The 22,426-nt window shown below is 50.8% G+C and overlaps 2 protein-coding genes across 2 annotated transcripts; both read left to right on the plus strand.

Moving 5' to 3' along the window:
- Positions 1-1,738: 1,738 nt before the first annotated feature.
- LOC127591870 (gap junction Cx32.2 protein-like) lies at positions 1,739-2,962 on the plus strand. Its single transcript, XM_052052108.1, has one exon. It carries the CDS (start codon positions 1,770-1,772, stop codon positions 2,619-2,621), a length of 852 nt encoding a protein of 283 aa, XP_051908068.1. The 5' UTR covers positions 1,739-1,769; the 3' UTR covers positions 2,622-2,962.
- Positions 2,963-3,710: 748 nt separating this feature from the next.
- On the plus strand, positions 3,711-7,171 carry gja1b (gap junction protein alpha 1b). Its single transcript, XM_052052092.1, has 2 exons — positions 3,711-3,879; positions 5,479-7,171. The coding sequence occupies exon 2, from the start codon at positions 5,495-5,497 to the stop codon at positions 6,698-6,700; it is 1,206 nt and encodes a 401-aa protein (XP_051908052.1). The 5' UTR covers positions 3,711-3,879; positions 5,479-5,494; the 3' UTR covers positions 6,701-7,171.
- Positions 7,172-22,426: the final 15,255 nt, after the last annotated feature.

Below are 22,426 nucleotides of genomic sequence, written 5' to 3' on the forward strand. Positions count from 1 at the left end.
AACACATCGCTAACGCCAAATCGGGTCAAACCGCTCCGACGGCTCCGTCGTCATCTAACGTGACCTTTACCCCGGGTTGACCCGTTCAATTCTATTCTATTGAAACACGAACGTTTCAGAAATGACAACGACGGGACCTACCGAAAGCAAAGGGTTCCCGCTTTCTTCAGTCCTGGCGCGCGCCGCAGAACGATTTCACTTCTCTTATAGCGTCGCTTGATTTTGCCGCATCATCAGAGTTTTTTTTTTTTTTTTTTTTATACGCCGACCCACTCGCACTCTCACGCGGTGATGACGACTCACGCTGAGGAGTAACGGCCTTGTTTACAGGCAGCGGGCGACACCTCAGTGAATAACCGGCACTCCTTTTGCATTGCAATGAAACGGCGTTCAGTCGCTCCCGAGTATGAAACCAAAGTCAACGATTTCTCGTGACACGCAGCCATCGTCGTTAATTCGCCGGTGCCCGGAATATTCCGTTATTAAAAGCTGTGAGGAAAACCGTTCATGGGCTCCAGCCTATATTTGGATTACAAACATTCTCCTGGTCCCAAATTCAACAAACACGCGGAGCAAAGAAGGCCACTCCCCCCCCCCCCCCCTCAACAGGTGTCAGTTCACAGTCAAGACATGCTCATCAGGACCAAATCCGCGTTAGACCACCCGGTGCTGCAAAATAGAGTGAGCATAACATTTAGTCTGTCACCAAATTTTTTTTGCTGTGCCGCTTTGAAGAAAAGGCCGCCCAAAGCTTTTCGTTTGAGGGCCGTCGACAGAAAAACGCAAGGATGAAAAGGGCCGCTGAAAAATTCTGCCATATTTTGAAAAGTCTGGCAAGAAAAGTTTCACTCGGCTGCACCAAAACCCCCCCCCCCCCCAAAAAAAGCCTTTCTTTGCAGGTTTTCCAAAGTAATGCACTCAAAGTTCACGTCCGAAGGGAGTGACGGCAGTTACGCGCCGCCTGGGCGTGGGCTACGTCCCTCCACAGTGGGAGGTAAAGTTTACGGAGGGAACAAATGTGGGTTACGCAGCGTGACTTAGCGCGCCGCCTCAGTACCAGGAAATTGAACGGATGAAATGTTTCAAAATAATCACGAGTTGGACACAGCGAAACAAGGGAGCCGTTGCGCAATTGTGAGTCATTTAGGCCACGCCCATTTCACTCGGACGTATTTAAGTCTGGTTGCCAGTGGTCAAAACGATCCTTTTTGAGAACTTCCTGGCAACTGCAAGTGTGTCAGGCAAGTATTTCTTTTTGGATGTTGAAATAATACCGATTTTGTTCAAATGAAGTACCGGGCGAGTAAGTATCACGCTTCCCCAGCTCGGCCTACATATACGCTGTAGTCATCAACGATGCCTGCGGTTTGTGTTGGTTGCTTCATTTCAGACTGCTTTTGGTCCGCTTGACCTCTTAAAAGGGGTGGGAGGGGGGAAAGAAACCAAGTTCTTTGTTTTGCGTATTTGGAATTGAATTGAATTGAATACAACTTTATTGTCAAATGTGTTGTACGTATTTAAAAAAAAACAGAGTCGCCGCTTGAAATTGAAATGGACTTACATGGGACAGGAGAAGACAACCAATCTTTTTTCCGTCAATGGATGCTCCAGCTTCTTGTTGACTTTGAAACTTGGCTAAGTTACTAAGTCACATTTTCGGGAACCCCCCAGCCCCCCCCCCCCCCCCGCCCCAGCTCTTTATGATGGCGGGAAATGCCGTTTCCTTACCTTTGGATGCCTTCCTCTCCCGCAGATGTTAGTCCTTCGCCATGAGCGACTGGTCGTACCTGTCCAATCTTCTCCACAAGGTCCAAGCTCATTCCACGGTGGTGGGAAAGATCTGGATGAGCGTCCTCTTCGTGTTCAGGATCTTCGTCCTGGGCGCCGCCGCGGACAACGTGTGGGATGACGAATTGTCCGAGTTCTACTGCGACTCGAAAGAACCGGGATGCAAAAACTCCTGCTATAACTGGTTGTTCCCCATGTCCTACGTGCACTACTGGGTGCTGCAAATCACCTTCGTGTCGACCCCCACGCTGGTCTACCTGGGCCACGCCGTCTTCATCATCCACAAGGAGAAGAAAACCATGCGGCTGGAGCAGAGCAAGATGAACGGGAAGCCAGCAAAGACATCCAAGTACACGGACGAAAGAGGCAAGGTGAAAATTAAAGGCATCTTGTTTTACACCTACCTGACCCAGCTGGTGTTCAAGATCCTCCTGGAGGTGGGCTTCACCGCCGGACAGTTCTACGTCTTCGGCCCTCTCAAGGTGGTCTCGGATTTCCACTGTAAGAATTCGCCGCCCTGCGCGCTGGGGAGCGGTTCCAGGTGTTATGTTTCTCGCCCCACCGAGAAGACCATCTTCATCTACTTCATGCTGGCGGTTTCGGGCCTTTCGGCGCTCCTCAATGTGGTGGAGATCGCCTACCTGCTGTGCAACAAGAGGCGAAGCGCAAAGAAAAAGATGGCGGCCGCGACTCACGTGCTCATGGCCGCGCCGTGTGCGCCGGCCAAGCCCACGTGGGGAACAAACCAATACAGGGGCTACCCCCTGCTGCCTCTACATCCTCAGGTCACCTCGCGCTTAAGCGGCGATGACGCTCACATCCACTCGGAGTGACAACCAGGACAACTCGAGCATCAAACGGAGCGTTATTTCCTACTTGCTGTTCTTCCGAGAGGTGTCATTAAACCTGCGTGTGTATATATAAGCTTTTATGTGAACTCTTGTGGTCAGTTCCCAAAATTGACATTTTTTTTATATTCCTCTTGTATTTGACTCTGAAACTTCAAATTGAATTAAAATGCGTGTCAATTCTGTGGTGTAATTGTGTACAGCATGACGATAGAGTCGCGGGGCGATACGTCATGAGTGTGCGCCGAGAGCGGGAGACGAGAGAGTGATTAGAGAGAGGATACACGTTTCGAAAAAGCTCAATAAAGTTACCCACGTTAACACGACAGCTGGACTCATGTGTGCCTGACTTGATAACACGACAAATTCAATGTCAGTTTGAATTCCACTGTAGGTTTCTTTAAAAAAAAAAAAAAAAGCACAGATACGCAGAAAATATCCGCCCAAATGACCTCAGTTACCTTGGCCATGTTGTCAGAACTGGGTATGTTTTATGGGACACTTTTAAGCGTACGTGTCTGCATCTATAAAATTCACTTGAAGATCGATTGACTGGTGAGTTGCGCAAAGGCAATTTACGTTGGTGAAGCCGATAGACGGACAAAAAAACATAAAACCGATCGGCAACAATTTGCGCTCCAGTCCAGAGCCCCTTTACTTGTAGTGTATAATTCAGCCGCCAGATGGCAGCATATACGGGCAAATCGAAACAAGAAAAGTTCACAGAGAATAAAATCATTTCCTTACAAAGTTTGTCTTATGAGCACGTTTTATCAATACATTAAAATCACACTTTTGACGCGATATGTATAAGTCACACGTGATGGGGCTTTTTAAAAGCAAACAAGCGGCAGGCTCGATGGCAAATGTTTTCGTGTGGAACAGCTCAAGCATCGGCGTTTATTATTATTTTTTTTACACTTTCCCGACAATTATTTAATAAGTCACCCACTTGTTGGTAAATTCGAATAACTAACTTTCCGTGGCGCTTTTTCTGTTGGCGTGCCTTTTCTTTTTTTTTTTTTTCATTCTCACGGAGCGCGAGAGGGTCTCGGTCTTGACGTCAAGGTCAGGTGACTCCCCCTCTTCTGACGGGACACTTATAAGGGAAGTTTGATAAGTTGGGCTCAGTTTCCCGTCCGTTCTCAAACTTGGATGTGGACCTCTCTGGAGAGAGATTTCCAGTTGACATCACGGAAAGAGCCCCAGCGGGCTCCCTCTTTTCCTCTTTGTAACTTTCCAGGTGAGTTTGAAGCTTCAAATGGTACATTTCAAGTCGCATTTGGTGCGATTGTTTACAAAAGTGATTGAAATATGGCCCCACACTGTCATTTAATTGATGTGGGAGGCAACTTTTAAGATGTGTGGACCGACGGACCGCCGATCCTGTTCCTTGAACCTTTGGAGCGAAAGATGTGATTTTACTCCGCAGTCGGTTTACAACCTCCAAAGCGGGACTTGGTTTTTCCATTCATCCTCTGTGTGTTGTGCTTCGTGCGGGCGGGCCTTTGTGTTCGACATGTCGGTGCCGCGGGTGCTGTCTCAATCATTTACCACCAAAACCGCTCATGTAGAAAGTGGCGGGAATGAACCTTGAGTGGCTGACTAACCTTTAAAAGAACTCGGGACTAAAATCCGCTCGGGTTCACGTGCTTCTCGTTTGCAGGTTTCAGATTAGCAGCCTCCAAATGGGGGCAATCGAAAAACAGAACTAAAAGCGGCCGTCTTAAAACTTTGAATACGCTGTGCAACACTGGAGATGTAGAAGAGAGGTGTCCAAACTACGGCCGGGGGGCCATTGGCGGCCCGCTATCCATTTTTCAGTGGCCTGCGACGTGACAAAAAAAACAAAACAAAACAAAAAACAATCAAATGACATTTGCAATGGGCTGCCAGTTTAGTTTAAAAGATCCCCCCCCCACTTTGTACTCAAAGGCTGATTGATGAAGACATCGCGTGAAGGATCCTCAAGTAACGGTCGCAAAAACTTCGGTCACTTTATGACAGTTTGTTTCTTTTTTGGGGGTTCTGAATGTGGAGATGGCAGTGCAGAGCCGGATCAAGGTTGAGAGAGAGCGAGGGCAGTTGCCCCCCCCCCCCAAATATTGTAAAAGCGCCTTTCATGCCACCCAAGGACACTGTACAGACAATAAAAAAATCCAATGTCAAATTGGCAATCCAAATTCCACGTGACCCCGTTTTGCTCGTCAAAATAAAGCGCACGGACGGAGGGCATTAGCCTTCCGAACGCGTTGCGTCACAACGCTCGGCGCAAAGAAGCTCACAGCAGGAGCACAACTGCCAAAGTGTACTTGAAACACTGCACGATAAGCACAATGAGCGCAGGGGGGAAAGGGCAAAAACCGAAAGGCGCGGGTGGTCGCTTTGCGAAAGGACCCAAACCAGTTTGGGGACGAGCCCGAGCTCAAGGGACTGCAGAAAATGAGAGCAGCGGGGAAAGTACTTAAGCTCAAATCCCCTCATGTGACCGACTGAATGAAATGTTTCGACTCGGGAGCTGCCACCGGTTTGATCTGGAATGGGGAGGCAAAGTCAACACCTTCCTTCCGAAAAGGTTTTCCAAATAGTCCTTTTGTAAAAAGCCTGCAGCTTTTCTATTTGGCTGCTTTTATGCGAGACAAAGCCAAAGGACAGCCAAACGGGCAGAAATGACCCTTGGATGGCATCTCGGGTCAAATTGTCCCTTCAAGCGCAAAACTCGATCCCAAAGACGGATTTGGACGTCTTTGAACGGCGCGGACATTCAACGGCCGGCACTGTTCAAAGACGTTTGGAACACCCGCAATTCTCACCCGCGCGCGGGTTTGCTTTGTCGTTGCAGCCGAGTTACCCGGACGATGGGCGACTGGAGCGCTCTGGGTCGTTTGCTGGACAAGGTCCAGGCTTATTCCACCGCCGGGGGGAAGGTCTGGCTCTCCGTCCTCTTCATCTTCCGAATCCTGGTCCTGGGCACGGCGGTGGAGTCGGCCTGGGGGGACGAGCAGTCGGCCTTCAAATGCAACACCCAACAACCGGGTTGCGAGAACGTCTGCTACGACAAGTCCTTCCCCATCTCCCACGTGCGATTCTGGGTCCTGCAGATTATCTTCGTGTCCACCCCGACGCTGCTGTACCTGGCTCACGTCTTCTACCTGAACCGCAAGGAGCAGAAACTGAACCGCAAGGAGGAAGCGCTGAAGGTGGTGCAAAACGACGGCGGCGACGTCGACCTGCCGCTGAAGAAAATCGAAATGAAAAAGCTCAAGCACGGCATCGACGAGCACGGCAAAGTCAAGATGAAGGGGGCGCTGCTGCGCACCTACGTGGTCAGCATTTTTTTCAAGTCCATGTTCGAAGTGGGCTTCCTGGTGATCCAGTGGTACATGTACGGCTTCAGCCTGGCGGCGGTCTACACCTGCGAGAGGGTCCCGTGCCCGCACAGGGTGGACTGTTTCCTGTCCCGCCCCACCGAGAAGACCGTCTTCATCATCTTCATGCTGGTGGTCTCCCTGGTGTCGCTGCTGCTCAACGTCATCGAGCTCTTCTACGTCTTCTTCAAGAGGATCAAAGATCGGGTCAAGGGCCAGCAGCGGCCCACGCTCTACGCCAGCGGGGGCACTTTGAGCCCCACCCCCAAGGAACTCTCCACCACCAAGTACGCGTACTACAACGGCTGCTCTTCGCCCAGCGCCCCGCTCTCGCCCATGTCCCCCCCGGGTTACAAGTTGGCCACGGGAGACAGGGGCACCGGCTCCTGTCGCAATTTCAACAAACAGGCCCACGAGCAGAACTGGGCCAACTACTCGACGGAGCACAGCCGCCTCGGCCAGCTCGGAACGGGAACGGGAACGGGGGGAGGCGGCGGCGGCGGCGGGGGCAGCACCATCTCAAACTCCCACGCGCAAGCCTTCGACTTCCCCGACGACCCCCCCCACGAGCACAAGAAACTGTCCTCTCACGCCGGGCACGAGATGCAACCTCTGCCGCTGATGGACGCCAGGCCCTGCAGTCGGGCCAGCAGCCGCATGAGCAGCAGGGCCAGGCCGGACGACCTGGACGTGTAAACCCGACCATCGGGGAAAACGCGCTCGCTGTTTTTTTTTGGGGGGGGGTCTTCCAGACTCTTAGTTCAGCGAGAGACGTGATAACTTGTGATAACTCCGTTGACACTGTCAAAAGGTACACATTTCTCCTCGGTTTTGACGACTCTCCATTTAGCTTCCTTCCACCGACCCGAGCCCGCCCCGTAGAAGTGGGCCCAAAGGCGGCCGCGCTCACCAGATCCAGCAGGACGGGTTCTGGTTCCTGCCTTGGTTGGAACTCGCTCGCCGGGCTAGCGGCGTGTCACAAAGTTCAAGCGAGACCGTTTGCTTGACTTCAGGCCTCGTTTGCCAACGGCGCACGCCGAGGCCGTTAAAAGTTCAAATATGGACATTTAAAAAAAAAAAAAAATCCCACCGCCGCCGCCAATGGGCCGCCGGGTCTTTCCAAAACGAGGTTTCGGGGGAGCTTGCTTTGGAAAGAAACCGCTCCCATCAACAATTGACCACTAGTCATCGTATTTCAACTTCCCACAAAGCGTCGATTGGCCATTTCGACAGTCGTAACTCGGCACTCGGTCTGGATGTGCTTTTCCTGATAAACTTTGAATTTTACTATTTTATTTTTATTTTTTTTCTTCTTAAAGGAGCGCGCGAGTGGCGGGATTTTTTTTTTGTTGGGAGACAGTAGAAAGATTTTATTCTTTTTTTTTTAAAAAATATTTGTGTGAATGATCTCTTTAGCGTTTTTTTTTTGTTTGTTTTGTCGAAGACTCAATGTCAGCGTTGCTACTTGAGAAATAGTTAGTACTGTAAATCAAGCTAACTGCCACAATGAAAATGTGAGTTTTTTAGAAGACTTCTCGGTAGGTCCGGACTAATATTTAGTCACTTGTATGTAAATACATGCCAGCGTAGCAACACAACGCCAAAAGAGTTCCAATCAATCTCCGTTTGCGCTTTTGGGAAGGCGTCGGTGCGTCGTTCCGTCGGTACGCGGATGTGTCACTTTTGGCTACTTTTGGCTACAATGGCATTTGCACTGAGATGTTCCAATGATGCGCCCACCACGCGAGGAGACTTTTCCGATATTACATGTTGCTAATTTATTCTAGAGCGGAGAAATCACGACAGTGCGGTAACACGAGCGATTCCACCGCTGGTCTACCAGATGTTCATATTCCACTGACAACGCGGGAGAATTTGTTAGCGTCATTTGTTAGCGTCATTTGTTAGCGTCATTTGTTAGCGCAGTTCAGACGGCGCCCATCCGCGCGTGCATGACGGCAAAGCAAAATCTCAGTCATTGTATCTGTCAGAACCATTTTAACCAATAAATGTTTTCTTCATTCTTCACGACGGGATGGAGTGCTTCATGGCTTTGGATTTTGCCGCCAAAGCCCTCTTCTACGTGACGCGGGGTGCTCCTCAAAGCGGCTCGGCCACCGTGAGGCTAAGCAGACGTCGTTTGGGAAAAAAAAAAAACATTTTATGGACTGTTTTTTTTTTTAAAGGTGCACCTTATATTATATACACACACACGTGGCAGCAGAGGGTTAGAGCGCCGCCTTGCCCTTCAAAATAAGGCTCCTCGAACCAGTCAGGAGCTTTATTTTGAAGGTCAGACGTGACCAGGAAGTAGTGAGAGCGCAGATGAGGGCTGACAGCCAAAATCAGCCAGGCAAGAGTTATTCTCTTCAAAAAATATAATAATAATAATACGAAAACCTTTATTAGTCTGACAATGGACAAAATTCCCAATTCACAGCAGCAAAGTTATGAAAGGAAGAAGTAGAAGAACAAAATCTAGGAGCTGCTGGAAAGGCAGCCACTCTCGCGGCGCCATTTTGAAGTCCAAATAAGACAAGACAACACAAAAAGGGTCATAGGAAAGCTAATTCTAAGTTCGTACACATACTCATGGTAAGGGCAGCGTTTTCAGTTCTACGGAACAGTCCGCCGGAGAATTTCAGGGCTTTTTTTTGGTTTTCACAGCGGGCTCAAGACTCGCCTTTCAGCTTGGAACTCATGTTGCCTTTGATGTACCATTTTTTTTTAAAGCATATCAGCAATTTGAAATTTTCTAGGTCAAAACGTGGTTTTGGGAAGGCAGGAACATGACGCAGTGAGGGCCAGGTAGGCCTTTTCAAGTGAAATAACGCATTAGCGGTTCAATTTGACGTCATTGACTTGAGTCGTTTCCTCCAAGTGGCGCGTCAAGAGTCCAACTTCTTGTCAAGGGCGGTTAAGTCCTCGCTCCAATCATGTGAAATTTCACATGCCCGCATTGAATGAAACATGCCCGCTTTCCTTCACGTTGACATTCCTCCTCCGTGACCAACATGACGCTGTGCCACCGGAATAGGCACCAAACATCATTTTCATCCTGCCGTCGCTCAGCACATCTCTCGGCGATTCCATTTTCTTTCTTGCTCACCACCGAACATGAAGAGAGAAGCGGCCAACTCCTGCTGGCGCGCTTGGCCAACACACCACATAAACCCGATCCCCATCCGCAATAAGGCCCCGCAGGTATTGGGCTCGGGAGCTTGAACTGGAGCTTTGCTAAAAGCTTCCGAGAGATGTCGTTAAATTCCGTTACAAGAAAAGGACAGCGCTCGTTTTCATTTCTCCCCTTGAATCTTTCCATAGCACTAAATCAAACCACATGTTGCGCGGCACTGCTGCAACGGCACCAAGACCACATGTGTCAGAGTTTAAACCAAAAAAACAAACAAAAGGTAGGTCGGGGCAAATGGGAATTGGAAACTTCTCCAGTGAATTTTACACCCGGACGCCGCAACTCGACAAATAAGGATTAGAGAATATAAATGTATTAATAAGCTCCCCGAGATTTCTTCAAGCATGTGCTCCAAAAGGCCACTGAAGTGGGGGACATCAGGATCCAAGCGGTTCAGGGTGCGCCCCCGCCTACTACCCGCCCCTGCGAGGATAAAGCGGATCCGCTAATCCCGTGCCAAACGTACGCCGCGTCTCATCTTGGGCAAAGGTCACACGTCCATATCAGTGCGCTTTAGCGCCTCGGCCTGAAAGGCGACAAGCTATCTGAACGTCGTTATCATTTTCACCCACTCAGATTTCGGCATTTCTGCATGTTTGACAAACACCGACACACACGATAGTCGACGAGCGATGTTTATTTTACGCCGATACGCGCACGGACGGACGGCATTTGAATGTTTCAAATGACAACGTAGGCCGTCTGGCTCGGGAACGGCCACAGGTGCTGCGCAGACAGGAAGTGGCGAGCAAGTGGGAAAAAAATGCCAGACGGGGCCCCCCAGGTCCAGGTCCATCACTCGAGTTAGTTTTACGAATGCACTTGCAGGGAGTCTTTTTTATTTTTTTCCTTATTTCTATTTCGTTTCGTCTGAGTTACTTGGTGAGTTTTTGCAAAGTGGGATAACTTGGCATCCGAAAACACCTCAGGGGGCAACGGGGTGGGAGGCGGAGTTACGAATGCACCGTAACGTTCATTTCGTCAACATGAGACAAACTTCATTGAGGCTCAGCTGACAGGTTGACGCGACTTTGAATTTCATTCATCTTCCTAACCGCTTGATCCTCACTAGGGTCGCGGGGGGTGCTGGAGCCTATCCCAGGTGTCTCCGGGCAGTAGGCGGGGGACACCCTGAATCGGTTGCCAGCCAATCGCAGGGCACACAGAGACGAACAACCATTGGCACTCACACTCACACCTAGGGACAATTTAGAGCGTTCAATCAGCCTGCCATGCATATTTTTGGAACGTGGGAGGAAACCGCAGCACCCGGAGAAAACCCACGCGGGCCCGGGGAGAACATGCAAACTCCACACAGGGAGGCCGGAGCTGGAATCGAACCCGGTACCTCTGCACTGTGAAGCCGACGTGCTAACCACTGGACTACCGGGCCGCCCTTTATTGCAAAAAAACAACAACAACAACAAAAACTAAAACTAAAACAATGCGAGAAGCGTTTGCTCCGCAGATTACAAATCTGGACTGAGCAAGAGGCTGCGACATCCATCAGGGAAAGAAAGAAAAGCTTTCAGCGGGAGGCGCGGGAGGCCTCCTGCATACTGTCTCCTCAGTAACCATCTCCAAACACGGCAGACTGACCGAGGGAAGGCAATTCAACTCGCACTTGGCCAGCTCGTTTGCTCTCTGTGGACATTGTTTAGAAAAAAAAAAACGTATGGCAGGAGTTTTGTATGGCAGGAGTTTTGATTTGCTTCCCTCCGATCGAAACGAAGAGAACCGTCGAAACGAGTGTCTTGGCCTCAGCTCGACGCTGGTGATTTCATTTGCTTGAAATAATTGCATTAGGCGGCTGAGCAAAGAGGTTCGCATTCTGAGAAAAAACACTCCAAAGAAATGCGGCGGTTCTTTGAAAGCCCACATTTCTCTTAGAAGTGGAATTCAAAGTTGCTTTTGAGGTTCCTGAGCACAAACAAGGGATATTGTGAAAGTTGCGGCTGCAGCTGCAAGACATTCCTTTCTCTCTCTCTTTCTTTTTTTTTTTTTTTTTGGTGTGCGCGCGTGTGTGTGTGAGTTCAAACAAGTCGGCATGTGGATTATCCAGCCCATGCGCAGTCTTACGCTTTACAACGGCGGAGCATCTCGCTGACTCAGTCTTGCGAAAAAGCGAGGCCGAACAGAGGAGGTGCGGCTTTCTTTCATCGGATGCGGCGCGAGGCTCTTTCTTGCCGAGTCAGTGGCGTTGCCGAGCGCGCAACTGTTTGCGCTGCGGCTTTGCCGGCCAAAAGCAGTTAAAAATACCCACGCGCTCTCCCAAACGAGCTGCAATTTGTTTGTTTCTCGTCGAGCCAGTAAAGTGGAACCATGTGAAGCGCAGGCTCGTAAGCTCGGGACGGACATTTTTGTTCTCGAAGACCCTCCGTAGCATCGGGACTCACGGTCCGCAGCCAAAAACGCTTGCCGCTAACTAGGATCCGCGATAACGTCTGGCTCGTTTCTGCTTCACGCTCGAGCGCATGAACTGCGAAAGCCCCAAAGAAGTTCACGCAAGACCGAGAAGTGCCAGAACTCGGGAAAAACTCAATTGCCCGGCGGCCTCAACGTCGTTTCAATTATTGACCGCGTACGCCTCAATGCGGCCGTGTTCAACGACGCCGGCGGCGGGTGTCCAGACTATGGCTCGGGGGCACATTGGCGGCCCGCCGCTCATGTTTCAGGGCCCGCGACATGACCGCAAAAATAAAGCTAACGCTAAAAATGAATGAACCTTCCGCTACATTCCAAATTTCTGATGAAAAATCCCATCATTCAGCTCCAAAACGCCGTCGAGATCTGAAAGGCTGCGGTTCCGAGAAGTAGCCGTTAGCGTTATCGGCAAATAGCAAATAGGTCTCGTGTGGCACCCGGGCCGGCGTTACCGTAACGATTTTGAGATGCCGTTCCAAAGTTATTCTAGGACATTTTACACTTTCTTACACAAACGATGGCTCATTCATGCAGACAGTCTGTGTGAGTATTAGCTACCAACAATGAGGAAGGGGGTCCGGGCCGCTTCAGCGCCACCCAAGGAGAAAGTACCGCGGCAACCGCATTGGCGCTATTCTTCCGAGCATAACAATCCAAACATATTTTAAAACCTGACACAAAATGTTTCCGTGTGTTGCCCAAAAGAAAAATCAGACTCCGGGCCACCGCACAAAAAGGTCTTCCTGTTTACCTGGAACCGAGTTGGAGTGTTTGTTAATGAGCACGAGTTTCCCAGCTTGAACACAAAGAAACTCAACTAAACGAAACGAAACAAAGCATCATTGGCACAAAGTCCAAAGCCTTGCGCTGGCAGAGTTTGAAAAATGAGGAGCTCGCTATTCACCACTACCGGAGGCCGAATGAAAAAATCAAAAAGCGCCAGAACCGCTTTCACCCGCTAAACACTTAGCAATTGTTTGCTATTGACGCCAAAAAGTCTACTTTGTCAATCACCCGGCAGGTGGACGAATTCCCGGGCAGTTCCTTTTAATAGAATCGCCGGTTGGCTAAAGCGTTTGCTAACAGTACCACAAAATCACATCCAATTGGAGTGAATTTACAGCGTAAATGCAAATATTCCTTGAAGGCGATTTCCGGGTCCCAAAAGGGGCCAGAATCCGGTCAAACGAAAAGGAAGGCCGTCGCCGAGGAGCGTGGCGAGAAACGCGCAGCTAACGGGTGAAGAGATTGTCACCCGAGTGCAAAGGGATCTCAGCAACGTGCCGCGGTGACGCACGCACACGCCCCGCCGTCGACCTTCGTCTCATGAAACATTCTGGGAAGCAATCCTGTCGCTCCGGCATCCTCGTGAATAAGCGTCTCCACAACTCAACCAACGCATCTTACACCTAGATAACACATCTGGATTTTTGTTTTTAAATAACTGTATACAACGCAAGACGTTAGGACTATTTTTTTTTTCCTGTCAATCTGTTAAGATACACTAAGACAAAAGTGTATGTGGCTTTAGACCACCGTGCTCTCTAGTTCAGCTGCGGCGTCATCACGCAAGTATAAATTCAACAATGGAGAGTAAGCTGGAAATAAGGAAAGAACTCTTGCAGGATGGCAAAAGTTTTGTCGCCGTTAATAGCGGTCAAGTCGCCACACACAAAACAGTAGACGAGACATTCCCAATCCTGCTCATAGTCCGAGTTAATTAGGAGGGGGAAAAAAAAAAGAACAAAAAACGCTGGAAATTCCAATGGCGGGATGTGACATCCAGTCCCTTAATGTCAAATGAGCGACATTGTACACACACACACACACACACACAATGTCAACATAGGAAGTATTCCCAGAGAACACTGACAGGAAATGGACATACGAGCAGTAAGCCATCCATACTTTGTGTTTACAAAAGCACTGAGAGAGCGCACACACACACACACACACTCACACACACACACACACACGGAGTGACAACTGACCTCCTACTTGCACGTGGAGTGACTTAACACATCGATGGCGAGTATCGGCGAATAAATGTTAGACAAAATCCATTTGTACAGGCCGACCCACTCAAAAGAGGGGCCCGGCCCGACCCGGCTTGGCCGTAAAGAGCAATGACTCAACGTGTCTTGACCATTTCAATTAGTCATTAAAAGTCATTAAAAAAAAAGATGACATCTTGGAAATGTTAAATCGAGTTAAAGTCCGCTGCAAAACAATCGAATGACCTCATTTTTTGACACAAGTCTCCCGAGAGAGCATCAAGTCCCGATTTTTTGGGGGGGGGGGGGGGGTGGCGGGGGGGGGGGGGGTGATAGTTCCATTTTCAAGCAGGAATGGACAATTGCCATTTTCATTACTCCCACGGGGGACAAATCATCGGAATATTCCGATAGGAGCAAAACTAAGGTCGACGGCCATCTTGGTAGGGGCTGTATTCGACCTCAGAGTTGTTCTCGTCTTTGTCGATTGTTTCCGGGAAAGCGTTTGGAGTTCAGTTAAAATGCGAGCCCATGCGTAGAAATGAAAACAAGAGACAAAAAAACAACGAATGAACGTTCGCGGCGGCGCCGTCACTTGGAAAGGAAAAGGGACGATTATAAAAGGGGATGACGTTCATTTGACAAATGGCTTCCTGGAATGCGAGCGGAGAAGGTCCGCCGCGCCTTGGGAGCGGAGACGTTTCGCTTGTTATTTGGGGCCAGGTGAGCGCAGAGCGTGCCGGCGGAGCAAAATAAGAGCCTCGGATTATTGTTTCGCCGCTTCGGAGCGAACGACTCTGAAATCTGAAATCTGAACGACTCCAAGACCCAAACGGCAAGTTCTAGCTTTGCCCTCGGTGGCGCATCTGTTAGCGTTCTTCAAATTGCCCGTCGTGGCCCACTAGACAAATAAACGCCGTCGCGGCTCGCTAATGGCCGCTAAACGCCACCTCCAACTGCCTTGACACAAACACACCCGCAAATACGCACGCCATCACGTGGCGGCCTGCGTTCTCGGCCATCGCGGGCTTTGGTGCCGACAGGCTTCATTAACTGGGAACGCAGATGAAACGGCAGCGAGGACGCATGTTTCCAAGCAGACCTGAAAGTCCGTGGGAAGCCTATTGTCTCTCAGGAAATCCAGTCCCCCCCCCCCCCCCCCCCCCCAACAAAAAACAAAAACACACAATCCCAGATTGGCTTCTGTCACAAAAGTCATTGCGACAGAGACGTCGATGTGAGGTCGAGACTCACTCAAGCAGGGGCCAACTTCACATTTTGGAGACAGAAGATGAGGACTTTGATGGATCAGGATCTTCGTTTCTGACGGAGGAGGACGTCAAATGACCACGCGCCATCCAAATCAAATGCGTTTCACTCAACGGAGGAGATGACCCCCCACCCCTGACACCGCCGTTCAAAAACTTGGAATGTGCTCTCTGGACGGACACACCTTGACCCTCGCGACCTTTTGAGTATGGACGCCGCCCAAAGGTGGCGCTCAAAGCTCCTCAGGAAGCGTTTTTTGCAACTTTTTGTTAACCGACGGCTTAAGAGAAGCGTCCGAAAGTGGTTTGTGATCTTGAAAATCAAATGAAATGTGCTCCCTGTCGATGTGAGACACACACACACACGCCGAGTGTTGCTCATTGGCGTGGAACAAAGCGAGCGTCAAGCGCTCGAGCGAGATCAGAGGAGTCACGGAGCCGCTGGCTTCCCTCCAGACAGTCGCGGAGCGCTTCTCCTCTGACCTCCTGCGAAACATTCGTCAAGGACATCCTGAAGACGAACAATGGCAGAGAACACAACCCGGCGCCGGTTCCCAAGACCCGCCCCCCCCCCCCCCCCCAGCTTTGCCCAAAAGCGAGCGTCGGGCACTTCTCATCATATTCCGTCAAGCGAGCGCAGGTGGACGAACGCAAGCCCTGTGAGCCATCAGAGCCATTTGAATATCGCACAGACACCACCGGAGCGAATATGAAAATGCCAATTTCATTGATTAAGCCACACAAACACCCCCCCCCCCCCAAAAAAAACAGCTTGGTTTGTTTTTTTGCGCACGTCTCGAGAAGCGATGTCCTCCCTGACACGCTCACGTCCAAGCGAGCGGCGTTGGATCCTTTTCCTATTTTTTGCAGCTGCTCCGGCCCCCCGACGGAGATGCGGGATTGATGTCCCCTCCCCTCTTTATTTATTTGACTTCACACATCTGCCCAAGAGCTCCGTTCCAGAAAGATCACGCCTTGTTTGTTGTTGTTCTACCTGCGAGCGGCTCTCGGATGAGCGGGGGGGGGGGGGGGGCGGGGCTCCGATTTGACAAGAGCAACAGTAAGGTGACTCCCCTTTCACTTGGAAAAACAACGCGGCGAACGTTGAGCCGGTGCCCCGCGCCGCTCGCACCCGCTGGGGCAGGGCGGGGGCCGAGAAACTCAAAAGAAGCCGTCCGGCAAGGCGCAAAGGCGCCACGGAGAAGAAGGGCAAACGAGTCCGTCGTCAAGTCACGTATCTTCATGTGAGGGGGGTGGGGGGGGGTGGGGGGGTCAAGAGCGGCCGCAAAATCCCACGGCCTAGCTAAGCTGCCCTTTCACCTTTGAGTCCAACTTCTCCTAAAACTCATCATGTGCTTTGCCACGATCCGTCTTTGCCTCCGGTCATAACCGAAGACCAAATGAAAATCTTTTTCAACTCATTCGCCATCGACTTTAATTTGTTTTTGAACTCTGACGAAACATGAAAACAAATGTTGCTATCAAAAGCTCATACTATTCACACCCCTCCCCCTTCCCCCAAAACAAAATGGAGCCATTTTGAATTTTAAACATAAAATAAACAAGAAAAATAATGTCGGGGCCCGCTAGAGCAATTTCTTTTTCAATATCGACAGCTGTCAATCGTCGGCTTTTGACTTTTTGTAGTTCTACGTCACGGGGCACTTTGAGTTTCCAGATGTGTCATCCGCGTCGCGGCGAACAATAGCGGGAAGCAGAGACGGCGCGCAAGCTAACGGACGGCAGGAAGCAGAAGAGTTAGCATGCTTCCTCTCCCATCATCCCGCCGCCTTCGTATGGAAAGAGCCCCAGAACGAGGGCCTGACACCGACCGGCTTCATCGTGTTTTCTTATGCGCAGGGTGGGGGTGGGGGGGGCAGCACGAAAACACACTCGCACCATTTAGCGGAATCATTCGGGTGACGGACAGCGTTCCTCACTGGATGAAGCGGCCGACGGAGTGCAGAAGAATGCGCCGATGAGCCGTCGTAATAACAGTCGCATTCCTCTCGGCCACTGAGCAGCGAGGAATGGAATGCAATTAGCACCTATTAGAGAGAGCCGCCCCGGGACAGCCTGTCAGGGCCCCCCCCGAGCGCCCCCGAGCGCCGCTTTGCGGTGCTTTTCCGCACTTTGACATCCGCAATGGGCAAACCAACTCATGACTCAATGCTCGCGCGTTTGACCAAGTTGCCTAAATTGTGACGCGCACTGCAATCAAGATGCTGGGAGACGGTTTCATTTGGGGGGGTGAGGGTGGGGGTGGGGGCTTCTGGTGGGATGCACTCCAGCCTGAACCGCTCACCGGTCAGTCGCAGGGCAGAAAAAAGAGAGAAGCAACCATTCGCACCCGCAAGTCCAGTCGGTTGAAGAAAAGGGGGGGGGGAGAGAGAGAGAGAGAGAGCAAGGCTGTCGTTTGGCTTGTCATGTTTCCCAGCGGCCGCGCGGACCTCCGCCACCAAGCGGCGAAATCGTCCGGCCGATGTTACGCAACCCCCCCGGCAACAAAAGCGCCGTGGAACTTTTGATTTTGGAAAAGGTGAAAAGAGCACACAGAGAACCTCTTTGGGCCCCTCGCCGGACAAAGTCGCAACGAAAAGCTCCAATTGCCTCTCGCTGGAAAGAGCGCACGGCTGACAAAGCCCCTTCCAAATCTCACCGCTCACTTTTATGAAAAGGTAACACCGCACGGGATTTTATTTGACTTTGCCGATATGGATCGAGTTGTTCTTCGGGGGAAAAGTTCCTCCGCGGCCTGCGCCGAGCGAGTTACGTGGCCGCGGTGAGTCGTCGGAAGCCGATCAAAATGTTGCCGTTTGGCTTCCCGACGAGTCTCTCGCCGTGCGCGCCGAGACTCGGCCGGAACTCAAACTGCACGTCATGTTGAGACTTTCCGCTTGGTACGGAAAATCGTGTTTCGGTGGCCTACGAGTTCATCTCAACTACACCCTCGAACCTCTCGAACATCAGCAGATGGCTACACAGAAGACAAAAAAAAATAAAAAATAGGCCCCGCCCACCAGTGTCAATCTGTCGAATCCTAGCTGCTTGTGTGCATGCGTGTCCGGTTCTTCCTGTCAATTCCCATGGCGAGAAGTTCCTGTTGTCCCGACTAAGTGCGTGAGAGGAGGAAGTGGGGCTGGGGGGTGGGGGGGGGGGTGAATTCAAGACATTTTGGAACGTTTAGCTGCAAAAAGCGCCTGTCCCCAAATTATCGGTGCATTTTCCGTCACGATTCCCGATAGCAGTGCGAAGTAGGAAGTGTCCTTACTCCCTTGCGCACGCACCGCCACTTTGTTCAAGGTGGCAAAGATTGCGCAAAGCAAAAAACAAAAAAAAAACAAAACAAAACGGTGGTGGGGGGGCGGGGGGGGGGTTCTTCCTGAAACTTGACTCACAAACTCCCTCTGCTGTTTGAAGAAGAAATGTGCAAAAGAAACATTCTGGAGCTACACAATCACTCAAGTCAGGACTGCCCCAACCAATTGATCGCGCTCGACTGGCACACCGCAAGTTGACCGCAGTGTGTGGGGAAAGGGGGGGGGGGGGGGGGGGGAGTTTGAAAGTTTTGAAACTTTCATGCTATGGAGTAATCCAAAAGTGCAACTTGAAGGACGTTTTTTTTCGAGCAGCCCTCCCGAGACTTTGCTCACAAGTCCATCAAATTGGAATCACGCGAGCGCGCGCGGGGGTGCGCACGACGCCGGCACCGGCGCCGCACGCATCGGCTCATGACAGAGTGCGAGATTTCAGCCTTTGATTGACTGCAGCCGACGTCTCGCACATATGGGACGGGCGAAAGCGAACGCTTGCGGTTCATAAACACCGTAGCAGCCAATTAACTGGATCATAAACAAACGTCAAATGATGCAAAGCCGCTAGCTGAAGAGAAACACGCTTCTTCACCCCCCCCCCCCCCCGCCCCCAACGTGTCCGCCCGCCCGCACATGCGCGCGCCGCCGTCTGTCAGTCAGTCAGTCAGTCAGTTGCTGAGCGATCGTACGTTCCGCGCCGTCGTCAATTCAAGGCTCCACGCAGAGTTGATCTTCCGACAAGTTTTTGCTCCGCATTTGTGCGAGCAACACAACAGGTTGCTCCGGATGCGAGCGGCGCCAGCATGCGGGAGGCCTGAGGCGAGTCTTGTCGTGCAACGACTGCCGAGCATCTGGCCTCAATGTCATGACCAAGAATCCTCATCAGATTTTTCAGCCGCTTTGTTTTTCGTGTCGGCGAAACGCGCGGATTGCAAAATATTTAGACGGAGCAAGTGAAACCAGCGACGCTCGATTTTGCCTCATTTCGCCCACCCCTACCTAAAAAAAAAAAGTCTTGCGGTAAATAGAGTTTGATCCGAACAGCTGCACTTTTTTTTTTTTTTTACCCTCAATGTCATGCAAACATTTACATATTTGGCGCTTTGGAACAGAACCGCAGAAACGAAGCGAGTAGGCGTCTTCAAAGACGTTTGCTTCTACGGCGCCAGTGTCTCCATGCTCCGTGATTTGATTTTTAATTTTTTGTTTTTTACTCCTGACGTATCCCGCGCGCAGGCGTGCGAGGTGCTGCGGCCTCTGGCGGCATTTCAGAGTTGCTCAAACTTTGGAGGTGACGTAACGCGAGCGTATCTGTATTCCGAGCCGTAAAGTTGCAGTCGGAAAGAGCTTCCGCCGCTGTGTTGCCGAGTTCTTTTGTGAGCGCTGACAAGACGGGTACATTTACTGAAGGCCGCGTTAAAAAGGAAATAAAAGACACACACACACACACACACACACACATGGACACACTCAAACCCAAAGCGCAGAAAAACACTACTTTGCTGTTTTAATGGTCCGGACCACTGAGCGCCCCCCCCCCCCAGCCCCCCACGCCGCCGCTGTCGGTTCTCACATCAAAAGCTGGCAGCGGTTCAGATCCACTTCTCGGGTGCCAAATGCCACCGCACTGGCTCTCTGTGCCAACCTTGACGCTGCCAATTGTTGCCGATGCCCTTAGCGGGCTCAACGCTCGCTATGGCGGCAACGTCGGGAAGCCACCAAACGCTTCTGATCTCGCTACGCAGACGTTACTCCAATGCGGATATCGAGAACAGCCCGTTTTGGTGTTAAGTGTGAAAACAAAGAAAAGCAAATGTCGGCTACTTGACATGAGCGGCCAACGACATCTTCAACGCTCTCAACGCCAGCCTGGATTTCTGCCGCAGCCCGCCTGGACTTATTTGAAGCTATTTTATGGATCTGTCACCTTTGTGGTTTCTCTCATTTAAAAAAAAAAAAGAACTTCTCGACTGGCGGCACCGCTAACAACTGCTTAGCGCGTCCGCCTCACGCTGCGCACGCACGACGCCATGTGATGCCGTCACATGAAAAGCAGGCCAAGTGCATTGGTGGCATCTTGTTTCCAATTTCCACCCTAATTGTTGGCAGTGCGACATCAAATTCCATCGGACATGAAAGGGGTCTCGCGACCAAAAGTTGCTCACAAAAACCGATAAGACTGCTTGCTTGAAATGATCAAAAGTCAACATGAAACACCCAACGAGTAGCGGCTATCTTTATGGCGGGAACCACAAAAAAGGAAAAACCAAAAAAAAAAACTCTGTAGGCGCTGTTACGTGAAAGCAATTTGCGAGCCGAGCGTCTTCATCCGGGGAGGTTTGTTCAACCACAGAACCAAAGACACGACCAAATATGTCAACAAAATGTCTGCCACAGACATTTTTCTTCCAGACACACGCGATGCTGCAGTGGTGGCAAAAGATGAGGACTCCCCACAATGACACAGGCTGTTCATTGTTTGGATCAATTTGCATAAAAAAATTTTTAAAAAAGAAGGAATGTGCAATTATTGGAAAGTGGAATTGGCCTACCGCGGCTTTGCTTTGATGATCTTTCGACTCTTTAACAGAAAACACCCGCATGCCAAAGAGCGCCTTGACCTCAAATGGAAACTGACCTCCGGCGCATCAGAAGTTCAAGAAGCTTGGCGGATCACACCCGAAGAAGAGCGGCGCCATAATTGGGAAGGCCTCCGCCGCTGCTAATTCAAGATGGCGGAAGAGCACATAGCAGACGCCGCTCGGGCTCATGGGACCACGATGGCAAGGTGAGCGCGGCTCTTTCCGAGCCCGCAGTCATCAATCAAAGAGGCAAAGCTCACAAGCTGGACGCCGTGGCGACACAATTTATGAGCGGGGGAACAATTTGTGACTTCGCTCCAAAGCTGGCGCAACACCTCGGGGAATGAAGAGCGCATTCCGCTTTCAAGACTTTCCAGGCACAAATGACAAAACAGATGACAAGAGACGCGCCCGCGAGGCTTTTCGGTTCAATGCGCAAGAAAGCAGAAAGCAAGCCGCCGCATCTGCAGAAGGCGGACCGGGCAACAAGAAGAAGTTTGGAAAGAGTTTCTCTGGGATTTTTTTTTGGGAGGGGGGGTCGGGGGTCACCAAAAGCAACCTTAACCTTTGCAAAGTGGCTTTTGGGTGTCTCGACAACACCGGAAGGCAAGTCCGAGTCAGCCACGAATGACCCCCGAACGGGATGAGCCGCATCTTAGGGAAGATGGTTCGGGCGGCCGAATAAGAAGGAAGCCGCATATCTGGAAGCGGGCCCCCCCCCCCTTTTTTTCTCTTGGCGGGGGCAGACAAAGCGAGGCGCTCGTCAGTCTTTGTGACAAAGCCGTTGATCAAAGCGCATCTCGTGGTGACCCGCCAATTGAAACATATGAGCATCTGCTATCCAGAGGTCGGGCCCCCCCACCCCCCCTCCCCGCCCCCAACCAAAACCATTTGCATCTGGCCCGGATGGTGTGAATTGGCCTTCAAATTAATCTTCGGTCATTTTCAAACACTCAATGGGACAAGAATTACTCGGCTGAACTTTCTTTTCAGAAAACTGCCGGCTGGAGTCCAATCAATTCAGGAATTCACGACGGCGCCGATTGCTCCGACATTGACCGTTTTTTAATTTAATTTTATTTTTTTTTATTAGACCATTCACTGCAGTGCACACCATCGCATTGCCAGAAAATGTAAAACAGGTATTTTGGTTTTCTCATTTGGACCCCCCCCCCACCCAAAAAAAAAAAGAAAAACACAAGGCAAAAAGCATTAACAGCTGAAGGGCATTCACTTGAACATTGTTGTTGGTTTTTTTCACAAGCTCCAAAGCCACACTCATCCCAAAGCAGAATGATCAAAAAATCTGGTGGGGGGCGGGGGGGGGGGGTCTTTAGGTGCCGACAGTCCACGGGAATACAAGACATTTAAACACAGCAACTTCTGAAGTCACACCCTTGTGTAACAACAGAAGAAAAGGAACAAAATGTGTGTGTGTGTGTGTGTGTGTGTGAGGGGGGGGGGGGGGAGTGAGGGGGGGGGGGTGCTGAATGAGTGAAATTTCCATCCGGCCATGATTTGAACGGCTTTTTCCTCACAAGGGGATGCGCCCCATTCAGAAGAAGACGCGTTGAAATCTTGCGATCCACATTCGTGGGAAGCGGACATCGTTGAGCTCGTAAGACTAGTAAGGCGGACGGACGGACG

Source organism: Hippocampus zosterae, chromosome 19 (genome assembly GCF_025434085.1).
Source record: "Hippocampus zosterae strain Florida chromosome 19, ASM2543408v3, whole genome shotgun sequence".
Lineage (NCBI taxonomy): Eukaryota > Metazoa > Chordata > Actinopteri > Syngnathiformes > Syngnathidae > Hippocampus > Hippocampus zosterae.

Coding starts and splice junctions, on each gene's coding strand:
- LOC127591870 (XM_052052108.1), top strand. CDS start 1,770: ATGAGCGACTGGTCGTACCTGTCCAATCTTCTCCACAAGGTCCAAGCT.
- gja1b (XM_052052092.1), top strand. CDS start 5,495: ATGGGCGACTGGAGCGCTCTGGGTCGTTTGCTGGACAAGGTCCAGGCT.